The sequence below is a fragment of the Pundamilia nyererei genome, unplaced genomic scaffold (genome assembly GCF_000239375.1).
Source record: "Pundamilia nyererei isolate P.nyererei 1_Seehausen unplaced genomic scaffold, PunNye1.0 scaffold00143, whole genome shotgun sequence".
Classification (NCBI taxonomy): Eukaryota; Metazoa; Chordata; class Actinopteri; order Cichliformes; family Cichlidae; genus Pundamilia; species Pundamilia nyererei.
The window spans coordinates 479,270-503,800 of NW_005187544.1; the positions used below are offsets into that span (position 1 = coordinate 479,270).

Sequence of the window (24,531 nt, forward strand, 5' to 3'; positions counted from 1 at the left end):
GATGAATCTTAAAATTTGCGTGTGTACTTAATGTGCATAAACAGTGACGCACCCATCCGTGCAACAACGTATGCCAGCAGATGCATTTGACTGCTTTCTGTAGTGGATGTAAAGAGAAAGCTACTGTAGTACTGTGAGTTTACCATGAAGGGAAGAATACGTGACTTCTTGGTCACTGAGAATCCAACTCACTGCACATAACAGCATATCTTTTCTCTCTTCATTGACCCTCCTGAGTCTCACTCCTTACGCTGTGCTGTACTGTTTCACTCTTTGTCAACCTTAAATCATTTGCTATGTTACAGAAGTACACCAGTCTAAATGCAACCACAGATATATGATTTAGATATTAAAGCTATTGGCAAATGTTTTTTCTAAGCAAAATTCATCATAAGTGTTTTCTAACATGACATTCCTGGTGGCAAAGACATGCAGACTGCCTGTCGGGAGCACTGGGACATTTCCTGGTGACTTGAGGTTTTGTTTTGGGTTTTTTTGTGAAAATATAAAATGTAGGAATGAATTAATGGACCTCGTTGTCACTATAGACTGTATACAAACATACACAAAGCTTGTATGTATTGTAGATTATGCTTTCAGTCAATTTATTTGTGTGCGTATGCTTGTGTGAATTTTATTAGTTGGATATTAGCTCATTCAGTATCTCTGCTTGAACAGTTTTGTATCTTTCGTCTTCTACATGTCTTTGTCCTCTGATAATTAAGTCTTTGAGTGTGCACCTGCATCTATCGCCTGTCTGTCACCACTGAAATGCACTGCAGTGTGCGTGCCCACGCTGGCCATAGCGGCTGCTTTCAACTTTTTTGAGCCTCTTTCAAGCCCACAGCTGGACAGGTGTTAGATTTTAGAACTAGTTTGGGCGAGGTATCACTTGAGGTTTTATTGCCCTCTTAAAGCGACACAGCTCGCTCTGCATGCTGGAGCAGCTGACTGTCAGGACTTTCACGTCTGTATATATCGGTTATTGCTGAGTTTGAGAAATAGTTTTTAAACATTAAGATAAATGGAATAACGAATTAACAATCTACAGAATTTAGATGTCTGTATAGAGCAGACTTAGTTGTATACATTAGTTTTATACAACAAATGTTGAAAAACAGGTGTTAAAGGAAGAACATTAGTTGTCCAGTTTTTTAAAATTTCTTCAGTAAAAATAATAAAAAGTCAGAAAAGTCAGCGTATATGCCAACTTGCAGCAGTTTTTACATTTCTAATATTAAATTCAGGCAGAAGCACATGAGCTGCATCCCTCCTCCTGCAGAAACATGTTACTCTGACTGTTTCATAGCTTCTGATGAATAATCACCTCAACAAACCAGAACAAAACTCCTGGTGCTTTGTTTGATAAATCCTATTTGCATTTGTTTTTTTTTAATCTCCACAATCCCCTATCTCTGCTGCTCTCTTACAGCTACTGTTTTTATTATGACATCATCATGCTTTTCTTTAGTTTCCCAGCTTCTGTGTAAATATCTCTGCTGAGGTTAAAAAAAAAGATTTGAATGATTTAATTACTTTGAATATTCTTCTATTCATTCTGTGCAGTCTGTTAAACTTGGCAGTTCAAATGCTTTTTGCTTTCGTGCATGGACAAACATTCTATTAATAATGCTCTGTTGAATATACTGTATACAAGTCCAGTGCTTGTTTAATATCACTGGAAGCCTGAGAAAATGGTAGTCGGCTGTTTTTAGGGGGGTTTTGTTTTGTTTTTTTTACCTTCGATTCTTTGTTTCTGCATCCAAACCGCTGCACTAATGAGCCATTAGTTGTGTAAAAGTGCAGTAGAAAGTTTAGTTGGATGTTCTCATGTGACTCCACTGTTCAGTGAGGACTATGTCAGAGCAGAATAGCATTTTTAACCATGTACATTCTAGTTGTTGCCTAAATACACTTTTGAAAAAAATAAACAAGAGCATGTTTGCAAATGATAGTGATCCAGTATTTATCTCCTGACTCTTCAGTCAAGTACAAAAAGTAATAACTTGCTTCCTGTTGTTTCCCCAACTTATTCCTTTGTTCCCTTTAAGTCATTTCTGTTCTGATCTGCTCTATTTCTGTTCCAGCTCACTTCTTCTCTTCCTCTGTGCCTTACCTGCTGTTTCCTGTCTGCCGTTTCTGTCCTATTTCATCACTGGGGGGGCAGTAAGTGGTTTTGTGTCACAGCAGTTGGGGGTAATTGCTATTTAAGCCCGGGGCTCGCATTACATGGGCTGCTTTATTGCAGCCCTGTTACTTGGTGCAATTTTTAATCTCACCCATATTGATTATTCCACTAAGGAACAGAGTGCCATGCAGTTGAATGTCACTTGCTGCTGGGTGGGGGCTGGTGTTTGGGATTTTTAGGCCAAGCAACCTTTTCCTTTTTTCTGAACACTCAAAGGCACAAAGGAGGTCACACCAACTAATATTGACTTACCTACATTTATTATGTCATTTGGAACATTTCTGGAAACAGCAGGAAGTGGGGCTCTAATGCTTTCAGACAGTAGTTGTCCTGCTCTTCACCCTCATCCATACATAAAATATTAACCACTAGCTCCGTTGTCGGTTGTTTGGGGGGGTTTAATGTTAATGTTTCCACAATAAAAGAGAAGATTCCTAGAAGTCATAGCAGTTGTGTAATTAGATTTTGGTGGAAAACACGTCCAGCATTTTGTGTTCACATGTAAGTCCACCTTTAGCTAAATGGTGGTAAATGAGCTATTAAAGGCTGATTAGTGCCGGTTAATTGTCCAGACTTCATTACAAACTAATTGAGGAGACGGTTTATTATATTTTATATATTTCTATTCTCTGCAGTTTTTTCATTTAAAAAGTAGGGCTTCAGATCACATGGTGAGTTTCTCCCCCACATGCGCGCACACACACACACACACACACACACACACACACACACACACACACACACACACACACACACCCCTACCTTGGAGCTGTGGCCATGATGACTTCTCCCTGCTTTTCTTATCTGTCACTCCAGTTTACTGCAGGGAGACTGTTGTTTGGGTGCTGCTGTCTTCTGTGTCTCGCTTTTGTCCGCTGTCTGAGTGTGTGTGTATTTTGTGAATTTTCTCTTGTGTTGTTGCTTTTGTTCCTGGTACTGACATTTTGTCAGGTATTTAAGTAATTTGTGCAGAATTTGTCTCTGTCTCAAGAATCCTGTGTGTGTGTGTGTGTGTGTGTGTGTGTGTGTGTGTGTGTGTGTGTGTGTGTGTGTATTTTATTTTATTTTATTTTTTTACACCCATTGAACGATTCACAGGGACATTTTGTTTCTACTAGCGAAGACTCTTTTGTCTTTGGAACAGCTTGAATTATTATTTGTGGTAAAGATTGCCCAATTTGAATTTGGTGATTTGTCAGCTGCACAGTCATGACTGGAATCTCCTGTTCCCCTTCTATTAGACTGAGATTTGGTGACTGTGGAGACCCATTTGAGTACAATGAATGCATCTCCTTGTTGAAGAAACTAGTTTGAGATGATTTCAGCTCTGTGAAATGGCATATTATAAAAATGAAAGTTGGTACAGTGTTTTTCATAAAAGGTTAAACATGGTCAACAACCGTAGGCTATGGTGTTTAAATGATGCTCATTTGATACTAAGGGATAGGGCAGGGCAATATGGCCAAAAATATTTATCACGATATATGTTTGAAAATCTGCGAGAACAATATAACTGATGATATAATTGACGCAAGACAAAATACTTTACAACTCCACAACTTTATCTATTTTCAACATTTCAAATGCAAATTCCTTGCTGACAGTTTAACCAAAAGGCATTTCCAGTGGAAATTGGCCGACATATCCTCAGCATAACCATGTATAATATCCACAACACTTAAAAAGAGGTTATACACACACAAAACGGTAATATTTTGTTGAAGCACAGTACGTATCACTCCGCGAGGCTCCTGCCTACGATAGCCGTAATGCTCCGACAATCCATCAAGCGGTGCGGCTTCGTAGCTTACGGAAGTTGTACTAAAACATTTTTTGACAGACTTTTGAGCGGCATGTACCACATAAGATCGGTTCGAGGTCAGTAAGCAGAACCAGAATTCATACGTAGGGTGCACCGGATTACAAGGGGCACTGTGGATTTATCAGAAAATCAAAGGATTGATTTTTTTAAGTGTGCCGTATTTTCCAAAAAACACGGTAATAAAGACGGCCCGCTAGCATGCTCTACCAAAAATTGTGCTTTGTTGTGTATCTGACGGACGAAAGCCAAACCAGTTCCACACCACTGAAGTTGCAGCATTTTCACAAACCAATTCTGGTTCATCTGTTTCATACAACGATCTGCTTTCGCTCTTCTCATTCTCCGTCGCCACATGAAAACAAAGGCACTGCGCGTGCGCGTTTTTCCATATTCTATCGCGATATTTAATTTTCTTTATTTTCTTTTAATTTTCTTATCATTGCCTAACATTATACCGGTATTACCGTGAATGGTATGATATGGCCCAGCCCTACTAAGGGGACCAAATGAGTCAAGAAAATAACTGAATTCTAGATACAAGGCAGGATGGATCCATGCTTTCATGCTGTTTACACCAAATTCTGAACCTACCGACTGAGTGTTGCAACAAAAATCCAGACTCATCAGCTCAGGCAACCTTTTCCTGTCTTCTCTTGTCCACTTTTGGTGATCCCCTGCAAATTGTAGCCTCAGTTTCCAGTTCTTAGTATGGTCTCCTGTTGCTGTAGTCTATTTACTTCAAAGTTCAAATTGTTGTATGTTCAGATAAGCTCTTCTGCATCACATGTTCTAACAACTGCTTGTTTGGGTTACTGTTGGCTTCCTTTTCACTCTAACAAGTTTGGCCATTCTCCTCTGACCTCTGGCATTTTCACTCAGAAAACCGCAGCTCACTGGATATTTTCTCTTTTTCAGACCTTTTTCTGTACACTCTAGAGATGTTGTGTGGGAAAATCACATTAGATCAGCAGTTTCTGAAATACCAGTCCGTCAAGACCAACAACCATACCACATTCAAAGCTACAGAAGTACAACCTAAGTTAAAATATGTAGGACATTTTCTTTTAACTTATTGTATTTGACTTGAGGCCAGATGACTTGATAAGAGTACGTGTGTGTGTGTGTGTGTGTGTGTGTGTGTGTGTGTGTGTGTGTGTGTGTGTGTGTGTGTTTGAAGCTCCTTCTGAACAGACAGAATCCTGCTCAGAGTGATGATTTGTGTAGGTGTCATGTGACAGGAAAGTGACAGGATGCCCCAAAGACACATACATACAAAGATTTACATACACACCACCACATGCGTGCATGAACACACACATGTTTTCACACACGTGTCACAGCTGTAGCTGGGCAAGGGCACAAACACACTCAGCAGGATCCGGACTGATGCACACACCCTTCCCTGTCAGGTGACTCTTTATTGCATTATCTGTGCTGTGTATCCTGGACTTGTTTCATGTTTCCAAAGCAAACAGTGCTTCTCTCTCCTCTTCCGAGCTGGCTTAGCTCATTCTCTTAAACAAATTTGTATAAATAGGTTTGATATTCTGAGTGTTGTTTATTTGTGTGTCATTGGCCTGACGCTGTGTGTTGTGTCACTCGAGACATGCCAGGACCCTGTTGGGCTTCATGGAGTCAGCTCCTCTTACCCCTGTGATCCGGCCTTACAGACCTGACACTGTTCATTACTCAAACTGTGTGTGTGTGTGTGTGTGTGTGTGTGTGTGAGAGAGAGAGAGAGAGAGAGAGAGAGAGAAAGGAAATAGTCCAGTGTGTAGGTCAAGTTGTAGATCGTGTGCTGTCATGGTGGAAATGTCAGGCCGTTGCTCCAGTTAGTGCAGCTCCTGTCAGTGGGAGCCTACTGTACTTGTTCTGCTCTGCTAACTCTGCTAATGAAAAAAAATCAGCAAAGGACGGGTATAAAGTGTGTGTGTGTGCCAGTGCGTGTGTGCAATTTTCTTTCAAATATTTAAATAGATATGAAGTTGTTTGGTTGGAGATTCTGGGAGTGGATTGCTGCCAGTCTGTGACTTAAATTTGTTTTACTTCACTATAGAATGATGGGTGCAGCACCCTTTCAAGAATAGCCTGCTCAGTAAGGCCAACCGAAGTGACAGGAGGAATGGGGTGTGTTCAGCAAACAGACAGCTGTTTCTAGTCAACATTTCACTGCAGCGATTCAAAAGCAGTGGTCTATGACTCCAATCCAGATAAATTAGATTATTTGGAGTGATACATAGTAACATTAATTTTGCACAGTTTGTACTGTGGGTGTGTGCTGCACTAATAAGCAAAAGTTGAATAACAGAATGCACTTATATTGAGGGGAGCATGCATTTATGTTTGTAATTCCTTATAAGATCTGCAGTGAGCGTGAGGAGCAGATCAAAGTTAACCCATAGTAGCCATTGCTAGCAAAAAATTTGGTATGTTTGTCAAAACCATGACTATGGGATAGCAGAAATTGTAGTTGTGTACAGTTTTGAGTTTAAAATGAGATGGTGTTGTCTATCATGCAGCCCATTTATAAACTGAATACCAATACACAAGACAATATGCAACACCATTTTGATGAATGAAAGGGGGGAATGCATGATTAGGAGACTTCAGGTACAACTGTGTTTATTTCCTGTGATTTTGGTGGTTTCTATCTATTTGCTGGTAGAGTTTTCACAGCTTCAGTCTACAAACAAATAACACTTTGGAGACACAAATAATTGTGTTAACCTGTTACATTAACACTGTCCAATAATGTTACAGATGACCAAGGCTGATAGTATTTGCTGCCTAGCTCCCAAATTAACGTTATCATTTTATTTTTAGCCATAGCTGATAGCTGGTAACTTAACTTAATAGCTGGCTAATGTGGCTATCAGGTAATTGCTAACAGCTAAACTGCTAATGCCAACGTGTGCACCAGCTAGGTTAACATTTATGACAACTGTTAAATACTTCATTGTTGTTAATATGAAGCTTTACTGACCTCACTAGCGGCTATAAACACAACCTGAGGGTGTCAATTTTTGAGGTGCTCACCAAGTTTGTTTATTATTTGCATGCTCAGCTGCTAAAGAGTAGGGATGGGTATCGTTTAGGTTTTATCCGATACCGGTGCCAAACTGGTACTTTTGAAACGGTGCCGGTGCTTAAACGGTGCTTGAACCGGTGCTTAAAGAATGAAGAACACAAACTTTGTCCAAAAACCTCATGTTTAGCTGTTTTTTTGTAAAACAATAACAATGTTAGCCTTTTTTGCAGTTATAGGGCACATATGGTATCACTCTATCAAACAAGAAGACAGCCGCATGTAACTAGGGCTGGGTATCATCATTGACTTCTAGAATCGATTCGATTTCAATTCAGAAGGTCCCGAATCGATTCAATCCACGATTCGATTCAATTCGATTTGAATCGGGGAAATTTTGCCTCAGACAGTCAGAAATATTATAATTCAGATCATGTATCAGTACATTTCCATATTTTTATATCTATAAAAAGAAAGTTGACACTTGTGAGACTTTATCAAAGGTGTAAGCATCACAGCAGATGCCTTTGTGTCAAAGTAGCTGAAGATAAAACACAGAAAAACATGAAGGTGATTTTCCTGGCCTGAGATTTTATAAAAAATATTCTGCAGTAGATCAAAAACGCTGCTGAAGTGAAGCAGAGCAAAGTTACAGAGGTTTTATTAGAGACACAGCTAAGCGTTTTGCAATTTTGCATAATTTTAAAAAGTTTAAATTTGTTCAGTAGCCTATTGAACAGCAGAAATTAGGCTTTCTTTTCGGAAGTAAGTAAAAGGGAAAAAAAACAGCGGCCGACAGCGCTGTAAACAACGCTAGACTTGTGCGTAATAAGCAAGTTAATAATGTAGAAAACACATTTTTAGACAGGAAACTGTTCTTGAAGTACAGAGAGAGAGAGATAGAGCTGTGCATGAAGTGTGATTTTATTGCTGGGAAGCATAACAGCAAAAGTAAGAGGGAATTCATGACGATGTTCATGTGAAGCGTAGTTTGGATCTTCTTTTGCTGCTGGTTCAGTCAATATTGTTTGGAGAGAGATAAAACCTGCAGCTTCAGAATCTAGTGCAAAAAGGACGTAAACACAAAGCTCGGACCCGCCGACAGATCAGAATCAGTGAGCTGTCGGCTTTCAGCTGTGTCCGTGCCGTCGGGTGAGAAAGGCGACATCATACTGATTCTGATCTGTCGGCGGGTCCACGCTTTGCGTTTATGTCTTTGTGCAGAATCCGTGTACCTGCTCTCATTTCCTGTTTTAGCTCTTTGGTTGTTGTTGAAATTTTATGAGGTTTAACTTGAGATTCTGGCATTTCGGGCAAAATAAATTTATATTAAAAAATCTATTCTGGATTTTAATGAATCCATATCACGTTATCCAAGCTAGAATCAATTTTAATCAATAAATCGATAAGCAAAACCCACCCCTACATGTAACTACGACGGTGTTTGCTAATTCATCTTACGTGCATTAATTTAATAACGTGGTTAGCCTACTCAACGTAAATTACACACAAACAACATTAAGCTACTGACCCAGAGAAGAACGGCTGCTGCCATCATCATCCGTCATCATTTCTGCTACACTGGCAGGGCTAGGGGCCAGGACTCCACTCTTCGGGTTCTTGGGGGATGTTTCTAATTCCGGGTCCGATAAAAGGCACCACACCCGCAGTAGATGTGCTCAGTGTGAGGCCTTGCAGCAAGCTAACAAATACGGTGCATATCTCGGCTTTTAAAAACACGCTATGCGTCGCCAGGTGTTTGATCAGATTCGAGGTGTTACCTGCTTTGCACAATATCACCTTAAAGCACTTGTTGCAGGCTGCTGTGAAGTACAGCCAGACTTTTGACCACTTCGCCTTGGGCGTCTTTAATCTGTAGCTCTGCTCTAAAAGAACGTACGTACCTGGGCCCGCCTACTATCCTTAGAAAGGTAAAATGATTGGCTAGAATTCAAAATGTATGACATCTCAAGAAAAAATAAAGCACCGAAATAAAGCACCGAAATGTGCGCTGCTTTTCGGTGTGGTTACAACCGTTTATGCCATAATGGCACCGGATATCGGTACCCATCCCTACTAAAGAGTGGAGCAGCTGTATGCCTGCTGCCTTCAGTATTGAAAAACAGGTTCCTTCACATTTTCAGAATTTTGGCATAGAAAGGTACTGTTTCGGTTGTGGCGACATCCCTAGTTAGAATTTCATTACGTGTTTGTCAACTTGACAGAGAATATTCATTGGATACTAACTGATTCATCTATAAACTAAAACACTAGTGCCAACTTTAAATCTCGTTTTTTCCAACTGGAGCATAAACACAACTACTGGAATAACACAACATTTGCAGAGAAAGAGGTCATTATTTGTAACAATAGGCTTTGTTTAGACAGACAATAGCTCAGTTATATAAAAAAAATGCTGCCTCCTTATCCTGTTAGCAGTCGGACGTACCGCCCACGGTACATTGGATGGTTTAGGGGACTAATTGGACTGCTAAGGGGTTAACTATGTCAGTGAAACCATTAAAATAAGAGTGAATGTTCTGGCACACAGTGGTTTGATACAAAAATACATGTTCATAGCAATAAAGTTGGGCGTGTGCCAGCTTTTGCTGCAATCTACCTGCTGATTACCAGGACAGAGGTTAGCATCATTTGTCCTGTGACACAATTTCAAATGTCTGTGCTGCTTTTTGGGATGTGGTAAGGTAACATTTCCTGACTAAATGTATACCCTTTAAATTCCTTTAAAACACTGTGCATTGAGTGTGAACAAGTCATTGTGCTCTCAGCAAACGCCCACCATCTACCCCACACAACTGTTTATTATTCTAAGAAGAAATACTGTATAAACACACAGCAGAGCAATGCAGTGGGTGTCCTAGTTATTACTGTCAATACCGCCCATTTACTGCCAAACGGGCTCTATTATTAGACTCCACTGGACTGTCATCAGGTATCTTCAAAGATTGTAGCATAAATCAAATATGACTCCTTTTTTCTTTCTACTCTGCGAAGTGCTGCAGTGTGATATGTGAGGGACCGGAACGTGTTTAGTGTCACAGAGGATAGCAGGAAAATAATGGAAGTTTCCCCTCTAACTCTACATGCTGTATGTTTTTCTTCTTTTCCAATTGAGTGGATGACGTGAGACAAGCAGGGTGGGGTAAATGTATTTTCCTTTATGTTTCAAAGAAGTCCTGTGATGTCCGGATATGGTTGTTTTTAATCATGGAGGCCCTCTGTATTTTCACTCACCACCACTTACAGCTGTAGTTGACAAGGTGGGAGACCTGCAGGTAGAGATTGCAAGGCTACATACAAATGGGTGAAACTCACTGAAGCCAGTTAGAAACATCCAAGACAAACACAGTGTACAGGGTTTCAGGTTTCACGGGGTATAAAAAAATAAATAATAATTTCACCTACAACCCCACCCCTCTCTACGTACACCACCATGACACAAATTTATAAGATAATATTGGTATTTGCATAATTTAGAATTAATGTAACAGGATTAAGATTAACATACTAAGCACACCCTTCCTTTGGATTAAATCATGCTCTTGCAAAAGTCCAGTGTGTGTGTGTGTGTGTGGCAGGGGTGTTACTGTTCTGAGAGTTATTAGAAATGAGAGAGTGTATAGTTAATGTCTGACCCTTTTACATCCGAATGGAATAGAGGTGCGCTCAGTTTAGAGACATAAACTTTCACATGTTTCTAATGTTGGTCAGTCTATTTTTCAATTTTTTATTTAGATTGTTTATTGTAAGTAATTACTGCATTAGACTATTATTTAAAGTAAACAGTGGTTTCAAACTAAAAGACCTGGGAAGATGTAGAGTAGACCTGGGGCAAGATTTTTGGCTTTTGTTGTTGTTGTTGTTTTAGTCAGAAATAGTTGAACAACCGCTGAAAAGATTTCCATGGGATCATGTGGAGACATTAACAGTTCATAAAGGATGGCTGGTTCCTGATGGTGCCATCAGTAGTCAGGGAAATCTTGCCACTGCTAGTTTTTTGTTGGAGAGAAAATATTTTTCCATCAAAACATAGTTGAGAACACAGTTATATACAACTTTTGATTCAAATACAGATTACTCTGTACATTCTTAAATTAACTAGTTATGGGTGACTGGGGAGGGGCGTAAATCCTTCTCTGGAGTAAATCTCTTTTTTCCCCTCCCTACTGTAGCAGGATCTCAGCAGCTTGACTAAGCCTGCTGGGAGTTAGGCTGATCTGACACTAGTCCACTAATTGGCCATCCTCATATTTATAAAGTGGAAGCTTAACAGACAGAAGAGGGAAAGAATACAGAAAAGAGAGTCTGTTAATCAGTACAACATTATATAGGAATGTCTATACCAAAATTAATGACTGTGTATTGATTTGTTGTCAAGATATTTCACTCAGTATCACAAATTCAACCTGATGATGGCACTGGAGATAGAATCTGCATCACCAAAGCCATTAATTTGGATGACAACTCCTGAAATGACCAGAACAAGCAGGCTTACATTCATGTGGAACACAAACGTGTGCAAAAAACTCCATGTAATATTTGTTGCTGGAAATTCTACTTTTCATGAAATAGCATCAAAGCAGGTTAATAGTATTGTTGTTTTCTATTAAAATCACATGATTTTATGCAACCCGTGTTGAGTGGGCTAGGATGATTTGCCACATTTTAAGACCATGGGCATCCTTATCCCGCATATTAAAATGCAAGTGGAACTAGCAAATTATTATTTTTAATGAATATTATTTTGTATCAGTGGTTAACATATAGCATCGTGGTGGAGTCTTTATGTGAGAGGCAGACTCGCTGTGTGAGAGGAACCCACTGTGTAGATATGTTGAGCTTTTCACATATGTCAGTCCTGATCTAAGCCACACCTGCTGCTAACCACGGACTTACCAGTGAGGGAGAGAGAGAGAGGCAGTAGAGGAAAGCGCAGTGTGTTTCAGGCTGTGTAGTCACAGGCTGAGCAGTCGCTGAAGTGAGTGGTCGCTGTGTCGCTGCTGACTTTTGCTTCCCCCCCTTCCTCTCCATCTCCTCGTTTCTACTACTCTCTCTCTGCTCTTCCTCAAAAAAGGGGTTTCTTGCTGTCTTCCTGAAGCCACGGTGTAATTAATTACCAGGACTCTGTGGGAGTGGAGCTGCTCTGCTTCCAATTGGATCCTTGGCCATTTGCTGACTGTCACTCATTGCTGGAAATAAATGGAAGGGAACACTCACTCTACCACGAGGCAACTGGGGATTCCTTTTGGTGTGAAGTGGGATTTTTGATCTTCTTTCTTGGACTTTGCAGAGTGAATTTTCATCAGGATACTTTTTTTTTTTTAAACCAAAAAACTCTGAGGCCAAATTATTCTTGCATGAAATGACAAGCTGATCCAACTTAGTAACAGGATGCAGGTGGGATTCTGTGGGTTTTAAACCATTCCACTGCATGTTGGGGAGCTCAGGTCAACCCCCACCTCCTGCTACGAATCAGTAGAAGTAGCTAAGACTGGGACATGAACAAACTGCACACTTCAATCAGGCGTTGGATCAGGTGCAACCTCAATATATGTGCCGTGTTTTTTTCCTTTCTTTCTTTTTCCTCCAATCTGGTAACTCATTCACAAACAGAAAAGTAGCTTGATTGCAGAGAATTCCTGCTTACCGGTGACAGGATTTCCATCTCAGTGTGACAGGGAGGGGAGCTTGCAGTCATCTGGTCGCTGGGGAAAAGATGCCAGCCATTCTAGTGGCCTCAAATATGAAGTCGGGACTCCCCAAACCCAAACCTGTGCACAGTGCCCTACCTATCCCCCAGACCCCCAGCAGGACGTCACCTCTAGCTCTACCTCCGGCACCTCTCAAGACGCACATTCCCTCATTGGGCCAGCAGGTGGGCTCAAGACCCCCAAGAAACAACGCAGCAGAGTCAGAGGTTGGCAGAAACACTCAGGTCAGGATGTAAAACAGTCATCTCCAAACCCAGATCCTAAGTGTTATTCTGCTAATACTGCTTTATAATGAATTTTATAGCAATGACATGGAGATGAGCTGCAAGGAGAATGCATGGTTGATTATTTGTGTAGAATATTTTTTTATTATTAATTCTTATTAGTACTCACTGATTTAAAACTCTAAAAGAAAAAAAAAATCCCAAGTAATTATAGTTTATAAGCAGTTTGAGGGCCTTTTTTACCCATGGAGGACAATAAAGTATTTATAAAAGAAATATAATAGAAAGATATTCTGTTCTTCACTTGTCAGCTGTAAATCGACAAACTCTGTATCATCACTTTATTTGGCTCAGTGTAGCATAACAGAAACACAGAGCCAGATTCAGTGAGTTCCTGGAAGGACATGGAGCAGGCTGTGTCTCTGCTGTCCAGGATGGCAGTGTAGCAGGATATCAGGGTGGCTGTTTTGCTGTGTTTGTGAAATATTGGCTGCGCTTAGCAACCCCACGCAACGCAAAGGGCTGCAACGGCAAGAGGGATCGCTCCAGCACCATGTAAGGCAGTGAGGGGAAGAAGGTGTCTGTGTGGGTTTGTGTGTATTGGTGAGGCAGCAAGTCCATGCTTGCCAGTCTGTCTGTACAGTGTGGGCTCAGTAAGCTTTAGCAGTTATTTGGGAAATCTGAATCCAGCGTGAGGAACTGATACAGGACACCACTTCTCTCGCACATGGCACGAGAGTTTGCTGCTGGTGTCGTTTGTGTAGTGGCTAATCATGTTTTCTGACTGACCTATTTTCTGTGACTTTTTTGCTCTCTCCTGTCTGCCCTCCTTTCTCTTCCTCTCTTTATCCCCGTGGTGCTGATGATGCAGCCATCTTCACTCTCAGCTGGGTTAACCCTTGACCTCCATGACCAGGAGCAATGTTATTGCACTCATATCCTGAAATCTTTCAAATCCATGTGTATGTAGGTGACAGAGAGATGGGGGATTTCTATCTAAAGCCATGTTTGGTAGAATACCCTTATTAGTCCAGCAAAGTAGTGTTTGTTCATATATTAGCTTTATTGCCCTTATTTCAGCCTTGTGTCTGCTGGGCTTCACCCAGGGAAATGACTGAACAGATCGGAGGGCTCCGAGGCAGAATTCCTGATGAGGTTTTTGATGAGTCTTCCACATGCAGGTCAAAGCCTCAGTGGAGTACCTGCACAGACTCCAATGGTCCTTAGCATGAACTCAATCTCCTCTGATGGCAGGGTGAGATGAGACGAGGCTGTCTGGAGACGTGATGGCTGCCTCACCAGACACAACAGTGAGAACTTGTCTTTTGCCTAATAGTCACAAAGGATTCCAGTCATCCTAACATTCACTCCACTGTCATTTGGTGACATTCATTTTTCTTCCTCTGGTTATGTATAAATTAAAAGATGCTATGTCCAGAGCTTTGCAGCAGCTTTCATAGCAATTAATGCTTGTGAGGTGGGGTAAGAGCTTTTTCTCTGGAGGGTCCATTTTTTTCACCAGATTTCATCAATACAAATATGTGAAAAATCATCTTTAGAGAGTCAGGAGCAGATTTCAGTGCCCACAGAAGATGTCAATAGACTAGTCATAAGGGTGGGTTGAAGTTTGAGTCATTTCTCAACCATGAATACTTGCCCTTTTGCTTGTACTGTCTCTGTCATCTCTATGACTGCTGCTGCTTCTTTTTATTTGAGCATGAAGATCTCCTGAAATTCAAATCTAATTTCAAGGAAAAAAGCCCCTCCCATAACAGATCACATCATTGCTGACCCCCCCCCCCTCCCCCATCCTTTTTATAAATGGTTGGAAATATAGGAAAAAGCATAAGCAGAACCAGATGTGTTTGAATGGCAAACACCAAACACAGCATGCCCTGAACATAATGGGTACTAGCAGAGTATGCCAGTAGTTATCTGACGGATTAGTAAAGTGATACCAGAGTGTGTCCGTGGCTGTGCTCCTCCCATGCATCCAGCTTGGATGGCCCAGTTGGCACTAAACACACAAACATGTTGTGTACACCTGTAACAAAGAGTTAATCCATAGTGCAGCAGGAGGCAGAGCGAGACAGGCAGGCTGTATTTACAGGCAGAGAAGAGGATAGTCCTGGATAGTACTAAGGATAGTGCTTAGTCTGTGTGTGTGCTGTGTGTGAGTGGAGTCTGGCACAATCTGCTGAATCTGATGTGAAGGTGATAGTCTGGAAATGTGTGAATGGTATTTGAAGCTGTTTTCTGTGTGTGTGTGTGTGTGTGTGTGTGTGTGTGTGTGTGTGTGTGTGTGTACTGTCTTTCCCTCTAATGTGTGACATCATAAGAAATGACTGCTGTTCAGCTGTTGTGACCTTTAACTTTTTCCCATACTGTTATTCCTGAGCGCCTTGCCTTGAACAGATACTCTACTGCCCTCTGGTGTTTGAGTTTTCTCCTGCGCCTTCTTCCATCCGCAGACGCCATGAATCGTGTGGGTGTGAATGTAGGTTATTCCTGTCATTGAAGGCATCTGTCATTGCTTCTCTTTTCATTATAAATGCCTCAGTTTTGACCCTGAGCACCTTCGCTCTCTACCTTCTTTGCCCCCCACCCCCATTCCCTCTTTTCCCTCTTTGTAATCTAATTGTTCATTATTGCCAGCTCATTAATTCTCAGCTACAGCTTTCAAAGGGTAAAGGTTCAAACCAAGAATTTTTGAAAGTCACACTGGCCGCAGGAGATCCTGAAAAATACATTTTGGTACAATGTGCAGCATACGTAGTCCTTTTATAAGGCATTAAAAACACATACTCACAACCACACATAGTCACACGCTCACTCACACAGAGAGATTTGTCTGTGTGCCAGTGTGATAAGGAGCTACTATCTTAATAAGCATCTCTCCAGATGCAGGCATAAGGCAGACTGTCTGTAAAGACTGGCTTCATTAGACTCATTACAAAAGCTCATTTCAGCCTGTGAGCTGAATCCCAATCACTTCAAAACACAGTGTGGAAACAAACAACGAACTACAATTAAGACAGGCCCTCATTTTATGGGGCTGGTAATAAAGAGCTTCGTTTAGATATTAAATCATCATGGTAACAGATACATTACTAACACAAGGCTCTGTTAATGTAATTCCTTCCATTCATAAAAATCTATAAATCCCAGAGATTATCATTTTCTCCAGTTTCAAAATTTAAATTGAGTCTGAGTCCATTGCATGACTGACAAACATATGTATCAAGTAACATGTGTGAAGCAATTTAATTATACAAAGCTAATTAAATGACCTTTAAACGGGAGACAATGACTGATGGTGATGAAAGTGTAGAGATTATATATGCAAGCACACACACACACACACACACACACACACACACACACACACACACACACACACACACACACACACACACACACATCATTTGACTAACAGTTGTTTGTTTTCCAGATATAAAGAGTTATGCTGTTCAATTATGCTGTGTAAATGTTATTTTGGAAGATTTTCAAGCTCTTTGATTCTAAAGAAGCAAAAATACTACACAGAGCTTTAAGCATGAAACAGGACAAGTGAAAGCAATCGAACAAATGCAGAAAATATTTAATAAAAGCATTATTGGCCTGTAAATGTCAGCATCAACCTTTAAAGCCCATTTCACTTGACCCCTCTCATACGCTGGGTCTCTCATCAGCATCCTGTGAAAGGCAGTAATGACTTTTTTATGGTGCTTACATCCAACCTAAGCCTTTTTAACTCACAGCCCAGCAGGTGAGAGTGAAAGGCAGAAAACTGTCATCCTGCATTGGATTGCTAATGTCTTCCTGCCTGCCTGGAGCAGGTCAGATTGGGTGGGGGTGCTGGGTGACTATATTGCTTCTTTTTTATTACCATGACAAAAGGCCACACATACACATATGTCTCTACAGAAGGCACTGCAAGTGGAAGTTAAATTTTATGGATGTTTGAGTGACTCTTTGTTGTAGATTTCATTGTTCAAAAGGAATAACAGAGAATTCAACACACTGCAGGATTCAGACAATGAGTCCAGGAGAAAGGGCCATGTGTTGTTAGGTGTTGTGAGTGATCCTCATGAATTCAGGTTATACACTTTATCATTTTGTGGTTTCAGATGTCACTGTTGTCAGTCTGGAAACCGAGGTGGATTTCTTTAATTCCTGGCAGCTGACACGTTTGAGATAAGAGGTTTTCAACCAGTAGCCAATCACACATTTCATTATCACTGTGAGGGAGGAGGAAGCCAGTGTAAGCGCTGCATCGCCACCTGTGTGTGTCCTGTGTCAGACAACACAGAGGCGGTCATCCTGCAGATTTATCAGGTTGGGCTGAAACAACCCAGTAGCTGTGATACCAGCAGATGCTTTAGGCACAGACTGAAAACGGTTAGATATACTGAGACTGGGATGTGTGGCTTTTATCTGAAATGAGGAGGCAGCTTGTCCTCCAATAGGTCCCTGAGCACCTTGTCAGTGTGAAATGGTGCAAAGATAAAGAACCGAGCAGTGTATGTGTTTAGGTTAAGTGCTGATTTCATTTATAATTTCATGAATATTAAATATTGTTGTCTTAATCAGAGTTTGTTTTATCTAAAAATGTTGCATGTGGGAGCTTTTCAGGCCTGGTTTACTTGTTAGAATAAATGTGCTCATGCTTATGTATTGTATGAGAGTAAGAAGTAGAACTGTTCAGGTAAAAATCAGGAACTAAATAATCAAAAAGTTGCATTTGACGTAGAGTGTGGGAAAATGACAGTCAAGACAGCAAGAAGCTGTAAAATCATCGAGCAGTTTTTGTTATCGATAAATGACCATGATGGTTTTGTGTTTTCTTTGCAGTATTTTTTCTTAAGCATATATGTGATCATGTGACAGTTGGCTACAGTTGTAATGACTTCATCTCTGCCTAATGCATCTCGATCAGATTCCACTTCCTGTGTGGTCGACCCCTGTCCTTCCTGTGTGAGGTCATGGCTGAGGACATAACCATATTAATTAAGACTGGGCATCTGCTTCTCCTGAGTCAACATCCTTCCATTGATCTCCCTACAAGGTGCCCTCCTCACTTTGGTTTCTCTCCTTCTCTGCTTTCCTTGTGTTAGTTGTCACAAGGACCCCATTTGTGCAGACAAGCAGGTTATGGTGGGTGGCGCCGCGTGAGGAATCTGCACGGCAGAGTGCTCAGACTAACACAATCAGCTTCATGTCAGTCTGGAAGCAGCAGGCGACGTAGAAAACGAAGGTAGAGGTCAGCAGGGCTGAGCTCACCCTCCCCAGAGGATCGCACCAAGGGTCTTGCTGGACCGACACTCTGTTGGATAACTTTATGACATCCATAGAGCCAGCAGGGAGCCAATGACATATGATGGTTATGAAAGTTTGATGCGACGTGTTAGATTTAAACAGATGAACCGTACAAAGAAAAATTACATGTTCAAAACTAGGAAAAATTGGAACTTTGATATAATATGAAGAGACGGCACAGAAATCCTGTTGAGTAGATTACATATACATATATATGTGGCCAAAAGTTACATATACTCATCATGGGCATGAAGATCATGGTATTTTGTGCTGGGGTTTTTTTTCCAGGCCAGGCATCTTCAATGATGTTTAAAAAAAAAACAAAAAACAAGAATTAGGCACAGAAGTTTGAATTTATTTTGAATTTTCTCTAATCCCCAGAGGGTCAAAGTGTTTTTGGTAATTGATTAGGTGTGTAAGCATGATTGTGAGGTGATTGTTTCAAATGAAATGTAAAAAATGGTAGTGTACATTAAATCTCCACAAGCTCTTTTTAATCCATGCTCCTCCCGCTCTACACTGTCGGTTAAGAAAAGCTTAGAATGAATGAACGAAGAAGGTTGCTAATAGGTTGCTTCTTTTTGCATTTAGAGCCTTATGTTTGTGTTTAAGGCTGTTTTCCCCTTCAGCTCTGACTCTTCTTTCACAATCTTCACTTCTGAGATCTGGTGTTATAGTAGCGTTTGGTGCTGCTAAATGATCAAGCAAGTCGCAAACAGAAAGTTTAATGTTCTATCTAACGCACTTATTTGGAAGAGATAGTTACATTTTTGGCCAAATATTTAGATATGTAATTGTATATACTGTATTTCCTAAATGTTAAGCGTATCACCATCTGTCTGTATGGTTCTCAGCTGTGCTCTGGGTTTGATGAGATTGTTGAGTGTAAATAGACATAAAACAACTATGAAATATTGCCTGGCTTTCTGTAGACACTGCCTGCTTGAGAAAAGACGATAGCATGGATTTCTCCATCCAGCTTCAGGGAGTTTCTCATGCCGTTTTATTGCTCTGATTACAACCTGGCTAGAATCACAATGAAAGTATGTATGCGTTGTACTGTGTTTGTGTGTGTTGTACTGCATGTCTGGGCTTACTCAGTTGGACTGGTTTAGGCTTGCTGATAAATGCTGAATCCAGGAGCTGGGCTGTAAATCTGTCATTCAAGAAGCCTCTCCCAGATCCTTAACACATTAAGTACCGTAACTTTGAAGACACCAGCTTCACCTGCTCCGAAGCATGCATGAATAAACCAATCTATTTTACTTAAACAGTTAACCTCCTTTCAGGGATTACATATTATTTAAGAATATCAAATGACTTGTGAACAGTTTGTGCTTTTTTTGCTGGATTAGATAACCTTTTCCAGTCTGTGACTGGACTGGGCTGTCTGGTGTGTTTACATGCTGTTTCATCAATAAGACATCACTAAGGTGGCCTCAGCTGGTAGCTGTGGTAGATGGGCCCAGATGGCATCCTTGGATCCAAACTGTTCTAATCAGGTTTGTAATGGGACACCAGACAACTGTAATAACATTTTCTTTGCTTTATACGAACAGAACAAACTGAAGGTGAGTTTAACATTATGTTGAGTGCAGCACTGTGCCCAGTTAATATGTTATAAATGTAATTTTCTTATGCTTGCGTCATACCCTTAAATTCAACAATTGAAAGTAGTAAATGTGTAAGATACTGTAGTTAATACTCATTTAAAGCTTAGCAGATATTACATCTGTCTGCCTGTATGGTGTCTTACTGTGGGGAGACATGGTAAATGGACTGGTTCTTATATAGATTTTCTACTCAAGCACTCAGACCACTTCACACAACATGTCTCATTCATCCATTCCTATAAACACTTTTTTCTAGTGTTTTCTATTCATCATTCACGCTGTGATGAAATCATCAGAATGTGAATCATCATAGAACAACATGTTCAGTGTCTTTCCCAAGGATAGTTTGACATGCAAGCCGGAGCAGCCAAGGTTCGAACCTTCTGATTAATAGATGACCTGCTCCACTTCCCGAGCTACAGCCACCCCAGCACACATTCATGCCATTTTCTGCCATCAAAGAGTTAATCTGTCCACATGACAGTGCTTTAAAAGCTGAATTTAGGTTAAAAAAATGGTTTTTTGAAAAAGACATTTTACTTCCTCAAGATACCTTTGCTTCTGATTATATTAAGGGCTTTGTTTTTGTAGCATAGGCAAGTGTCTCACTGACTTCACTTCTGAGATTTAATCTCCTTAACATTCCCAGGTGTCAAGTTGTCCACCACTCTTAGGTTGTAGTGTCCTATCTTACTCACTTATTTGCAGAAAAAGAAGTAGAAAAAATGAATGATGCGTGATTACCTAATTTTTGTACCTGCAATAACCTTTAGGTATTTAGTTTGTTTAGACACAAGACAATGTCAAAGCTATAGAGAGAGAAAGGATATAATCTGCCGTTATTTCCACAGCTGCCTCTCCAGTAAGTCCGTATGTCCCTCAATCCCTCCCACCCCCAAATCACCTCCATCCAGAACAGCACAGCCAGGCAGCAGGTCCATCCCACCCCTTCACCCCCATTATTATTGCAGTCTTCCTCCCCAGGCTTTGAGAACACAGAGGTTTGGGTCCCCCAAAACAAAGACCCTTCCATGATGGGGTTATCCCCATTGTCCCTGACACACTAAGGTTTATCTGGGACTGTGAAAGGACCATACTCAGCCCATTCACTGTGACTTCACTTAATGAGCTTGTTGAAGACTTGGACTAAAACAGTTAAACAGAAGCACTAAATGCTGACACATTCTCCGCTTGTAGAGCCAGAATATCATTAAATCAATGCCAGTTACGTGTAGTAGGAGACTGATGTTTCAGTGGTGTGGGAGGCTGTGTTGATTGGCTTTTCTTTTGTGGTGGTTATCACTTGAACTATAGCATAGAAAAGGCAGGATGCCTGCAGTGTTTTTGCCTGTTTAAAGAATAGGAACCATCTGATAATCAGCTAAAAAGCTACAAATACAACATGAACATTTTTAACATGTTTGGTGCAGCTACTTGCTAAAGTACTGTCAGTGTGTGTCCATATCCCCTAAATTCAGTTCCTTTTCTTTCATGAACAACATAAAAGCAATCAGCAACTTTCTAACAATTTGTTAGAGAAGCAACAATTCCAAATTTTTTTTTTTCGATTTTCAGTTTTCTTTCTAAAATTGACAGCTTTTTCTGATACAAAATGTTATTTTCATAATAAAAGAAAGTATTAAAGTTGATAATTTCCCCCAAACTGCAGTCTATTACAGGTTCTTCTGTCACTGAAATACTGAAAACAAAGTGCTCTGCTACTATTATTTTCATTGATAAATAATCAAATGAAAATGAGCCGTTGTACACCCACCTTTACCTGACATATTTGAACTTACCAAAGAAAATCTGCTACAAGTTATTAACGTAATTTTCGGTAGCTTCAGAAGACAGGACATAGACTCTGTTAAATTTTTCATTCACCTCTATAATTTTCCTCCTAAGTGCTTTGACCCTAGGTTGATTCAAGATAGCTTTAGCGTTAGCCATTTTGCCTTTGTTAGCTAACCCATTAAGCTGGACGAGGGGCTATAGATAGCTATCCTTATAGAAATACATGTATCTCGAGCCTTTTACTTCTATAGCAATGGCATCATTGTGCTGCAGGCTGACTTTTTGTGACTTCACAAACTGTGGTTTGTGAAGTCACAGTTTTAATGGCTGTTAGTATACATATTTCTGCCTTCAAATGGTAAATTAGCATGCTCCATCCATCCATCCATTTGCTTCCGCTTGTCCTTTTCAGGGTCGCGGGGGGTGCTGGAGCCTATCCCAGCTGTCATAGGGCGAGAGGTGGGGTACACCCTGGACAGGTCGCCAGTCTGTCGCAGGGCCAACATACAGGGACAGACAACCATTCGCACTCACATTCACTCCTAAACCTATCCCCACAAGCTGCATGTCTTTGGACGGTGGGAGGAAGCCGGAGTACCCGGAGGGAACCCACGCAAACACGGGGAGAACATGCAAACTCCACACAGAAAGACCCTGGCCTGATGTTGGAATTGAACTCAGGACCTTCTTGCTGTGCGGCAACAGTGCTAACCACCGTGCCACTGTGCTGCCTTCATTGCATGCTAATGCACTAAAATAAGATCATTAACTTTGTGATTTGAATAACATATTGATATTTAACTCAGTCTTTAGCTACCCTCGGTTTTATTGTCATGATTTTTCAGTTGTTGTTTTTCTTTTTGCTTTATGCAAAACACTTGTGATGGGTGTCACTATCACTAGCAAGGAACAAACACAATTACAGGGTCAAGTCAAAACTTGAATCTCAATCATGTACAGAGTAATTATTTTAACTGAAAGCCACTGACAGTTGATTGTGTTGACTTCAAGATTACTGCGCTTTTGAGCTCTGAATATGAAAACATAAAATGCACATTTCCTCTCAGTCACCGAGTAGAAAACCTGCCTTGGACGGCTGTAAGCTGCATCTCTGTTCTTTTTTGGCAGTATAAAATGCCGTTGAAAAGCAAACCCTTTCTTTCATTACTTTCTACTGTCTTCATGGTTTCAGTGTTATTGTTGTTTCATAAAGCTTAAAGCATTTTGTTCCGCCTGCTGGAAGCGATCAGGCATCCCCCTACTGTGGGAACTTTCTGTAAATCTTGGGCCTTTCCCAAAATTCAAATTCAGCTTGTAATTTGTGGTCGGTGGTTGCGGCGTGTGTGCACAGGGGGTTGGAACGCGCTCAAACGCAGGGCATCCTGTACTGTGGACTCTTACATACACACTCACACATACATAAATGCTTAGGTTATGAACCCACTGTACGCATGCACATAAATAAACACATGCAGCTGCTGCAGTGTGTTGCGGGTGACGGCTGATCAGAGAGCGGACTGTTCCTTCTATGGTTGGGAAAAATAAAACTTGGCTTTAAAAAAAAAAAAATTTAACAGGCAGCAGAGGAGCCGGTTAAAGAAATAATAAATAGAAAACTTACGGTTAGCATTGAGCTTTACGTGGTTTGGACTTTGGCTCTGCACTTCTCACTATTTATTCTCTCCACTGCTATCAAGGGAGCACCGATCATCCCTTTTTTGTCTTTTGTGCTCACTTTTTTGTCATGTATGGAGTAGACTGTCGGGGGAGGGGTGGTAGAAAGGTTAAGAGGCCTGTCCCTTTCTCTTGCTGTCCCCTCCCCATATGACCAATAGTCCATTGAAGAGGAATAGCACAATGTGTTGCTGTGGGCCAAGCATGAGGGGGAATCCTCTCTTGCTTCTTCTCCACCGCGTTTGGTTTGGCTGCCTCTCAGAGCGGCAGCAGAAGCCGCGGAGCGCCTCTTGCCTTTCACCTCCTGCCTTTATTTTTCCCTCCTCCTATGTCCCAGAGTGGGTGGAGAGAAACTGGAGGGACTGAGCTCCTTCCCCCCCTCCCAGGCATACAGAGACCTGCTGGGGCTCCAGCAAGCAGTAGCTCTTCTGTTCTCCCTGGATCTCCAACGGTGCACCTAGTCGGGATTCAAACTTGCAATTGGATTCTTTTTTAATTTGTGGATTTTTCTGTATTTTGCTACAGCTCTGCTCAGTGCAGGTTGTTCTAGACCTGCTACAAATGGCTTATATTTTGGTTTGGCTGGGCAAGCAACAGTCTTCCTCAGTGTGAGGCAGGTGTCTCTGAGGAAGGAAACTGCACGACGTAACATGAGTGTGATGTTTTGCCGCTGGGAGCAGAACAATTTCACCATGAAACTGGTAGGGTGAACACTTCCAGATCATGACAAAGGTCAACCACCCATATGAAATCAGAAAACCATGCATTTCAGTTCTTGACTGTGCATATAGAAAAGTATGTAGGCTTCTCTCTGTTGTTGACAGCTCTTTCTATTCACGTCCTTCCCTGAAGCTGTAACATCAGAACATTTTTTTCTTCACTTTGTGTTTATGTGTCAGTAAAAGTGCTTGTCTCATCAGTCCAAAACCTTACCGCAGCTACAGTGTTAGCTGTAGTGGATTAGTGGCGGTCGTTTTAATATCAGAAGAAAATGCTGAAGGCATGCATCTTGATTTCCCCTCACCTGATACTAGCTTCACTTTGATGTCTGCATGGAAAGTTAAAACAGGCTTATCTAAGGCTTTAAACTGAGTTGTGTAGCACATTTGTGTGCGTGCGTGCGTGTGTGTGTGTATGTGT

The 24,531-nt window shown here is 41.0% G+C and overlaps 1 protein-coding gene across 1 annotated transcript in view; it reads left to right on the forward strand.

Moving 5' to 3' along the window:
• The first annotated feature begins 12,219 nt into the window (after positions 1-12,219).
• Positions 12,220-24,531, forward strand: part of nav2a (neuron navigator 2a) — a 102,611-nt gene continuing 90,299 nt past the window's right edge. The window contains exon 1 of the mRNA XM_013913656.1: positions 12,220-12,991. Coding sequence (XP_013769110.1) covers positions 12,773-12,991 — 219 coding nt within the window. The 5' untranslated portion in view covers positions 12,220-12,772. The remainder of the gene's footprint in view (positions 12,992-24,531) is intronic.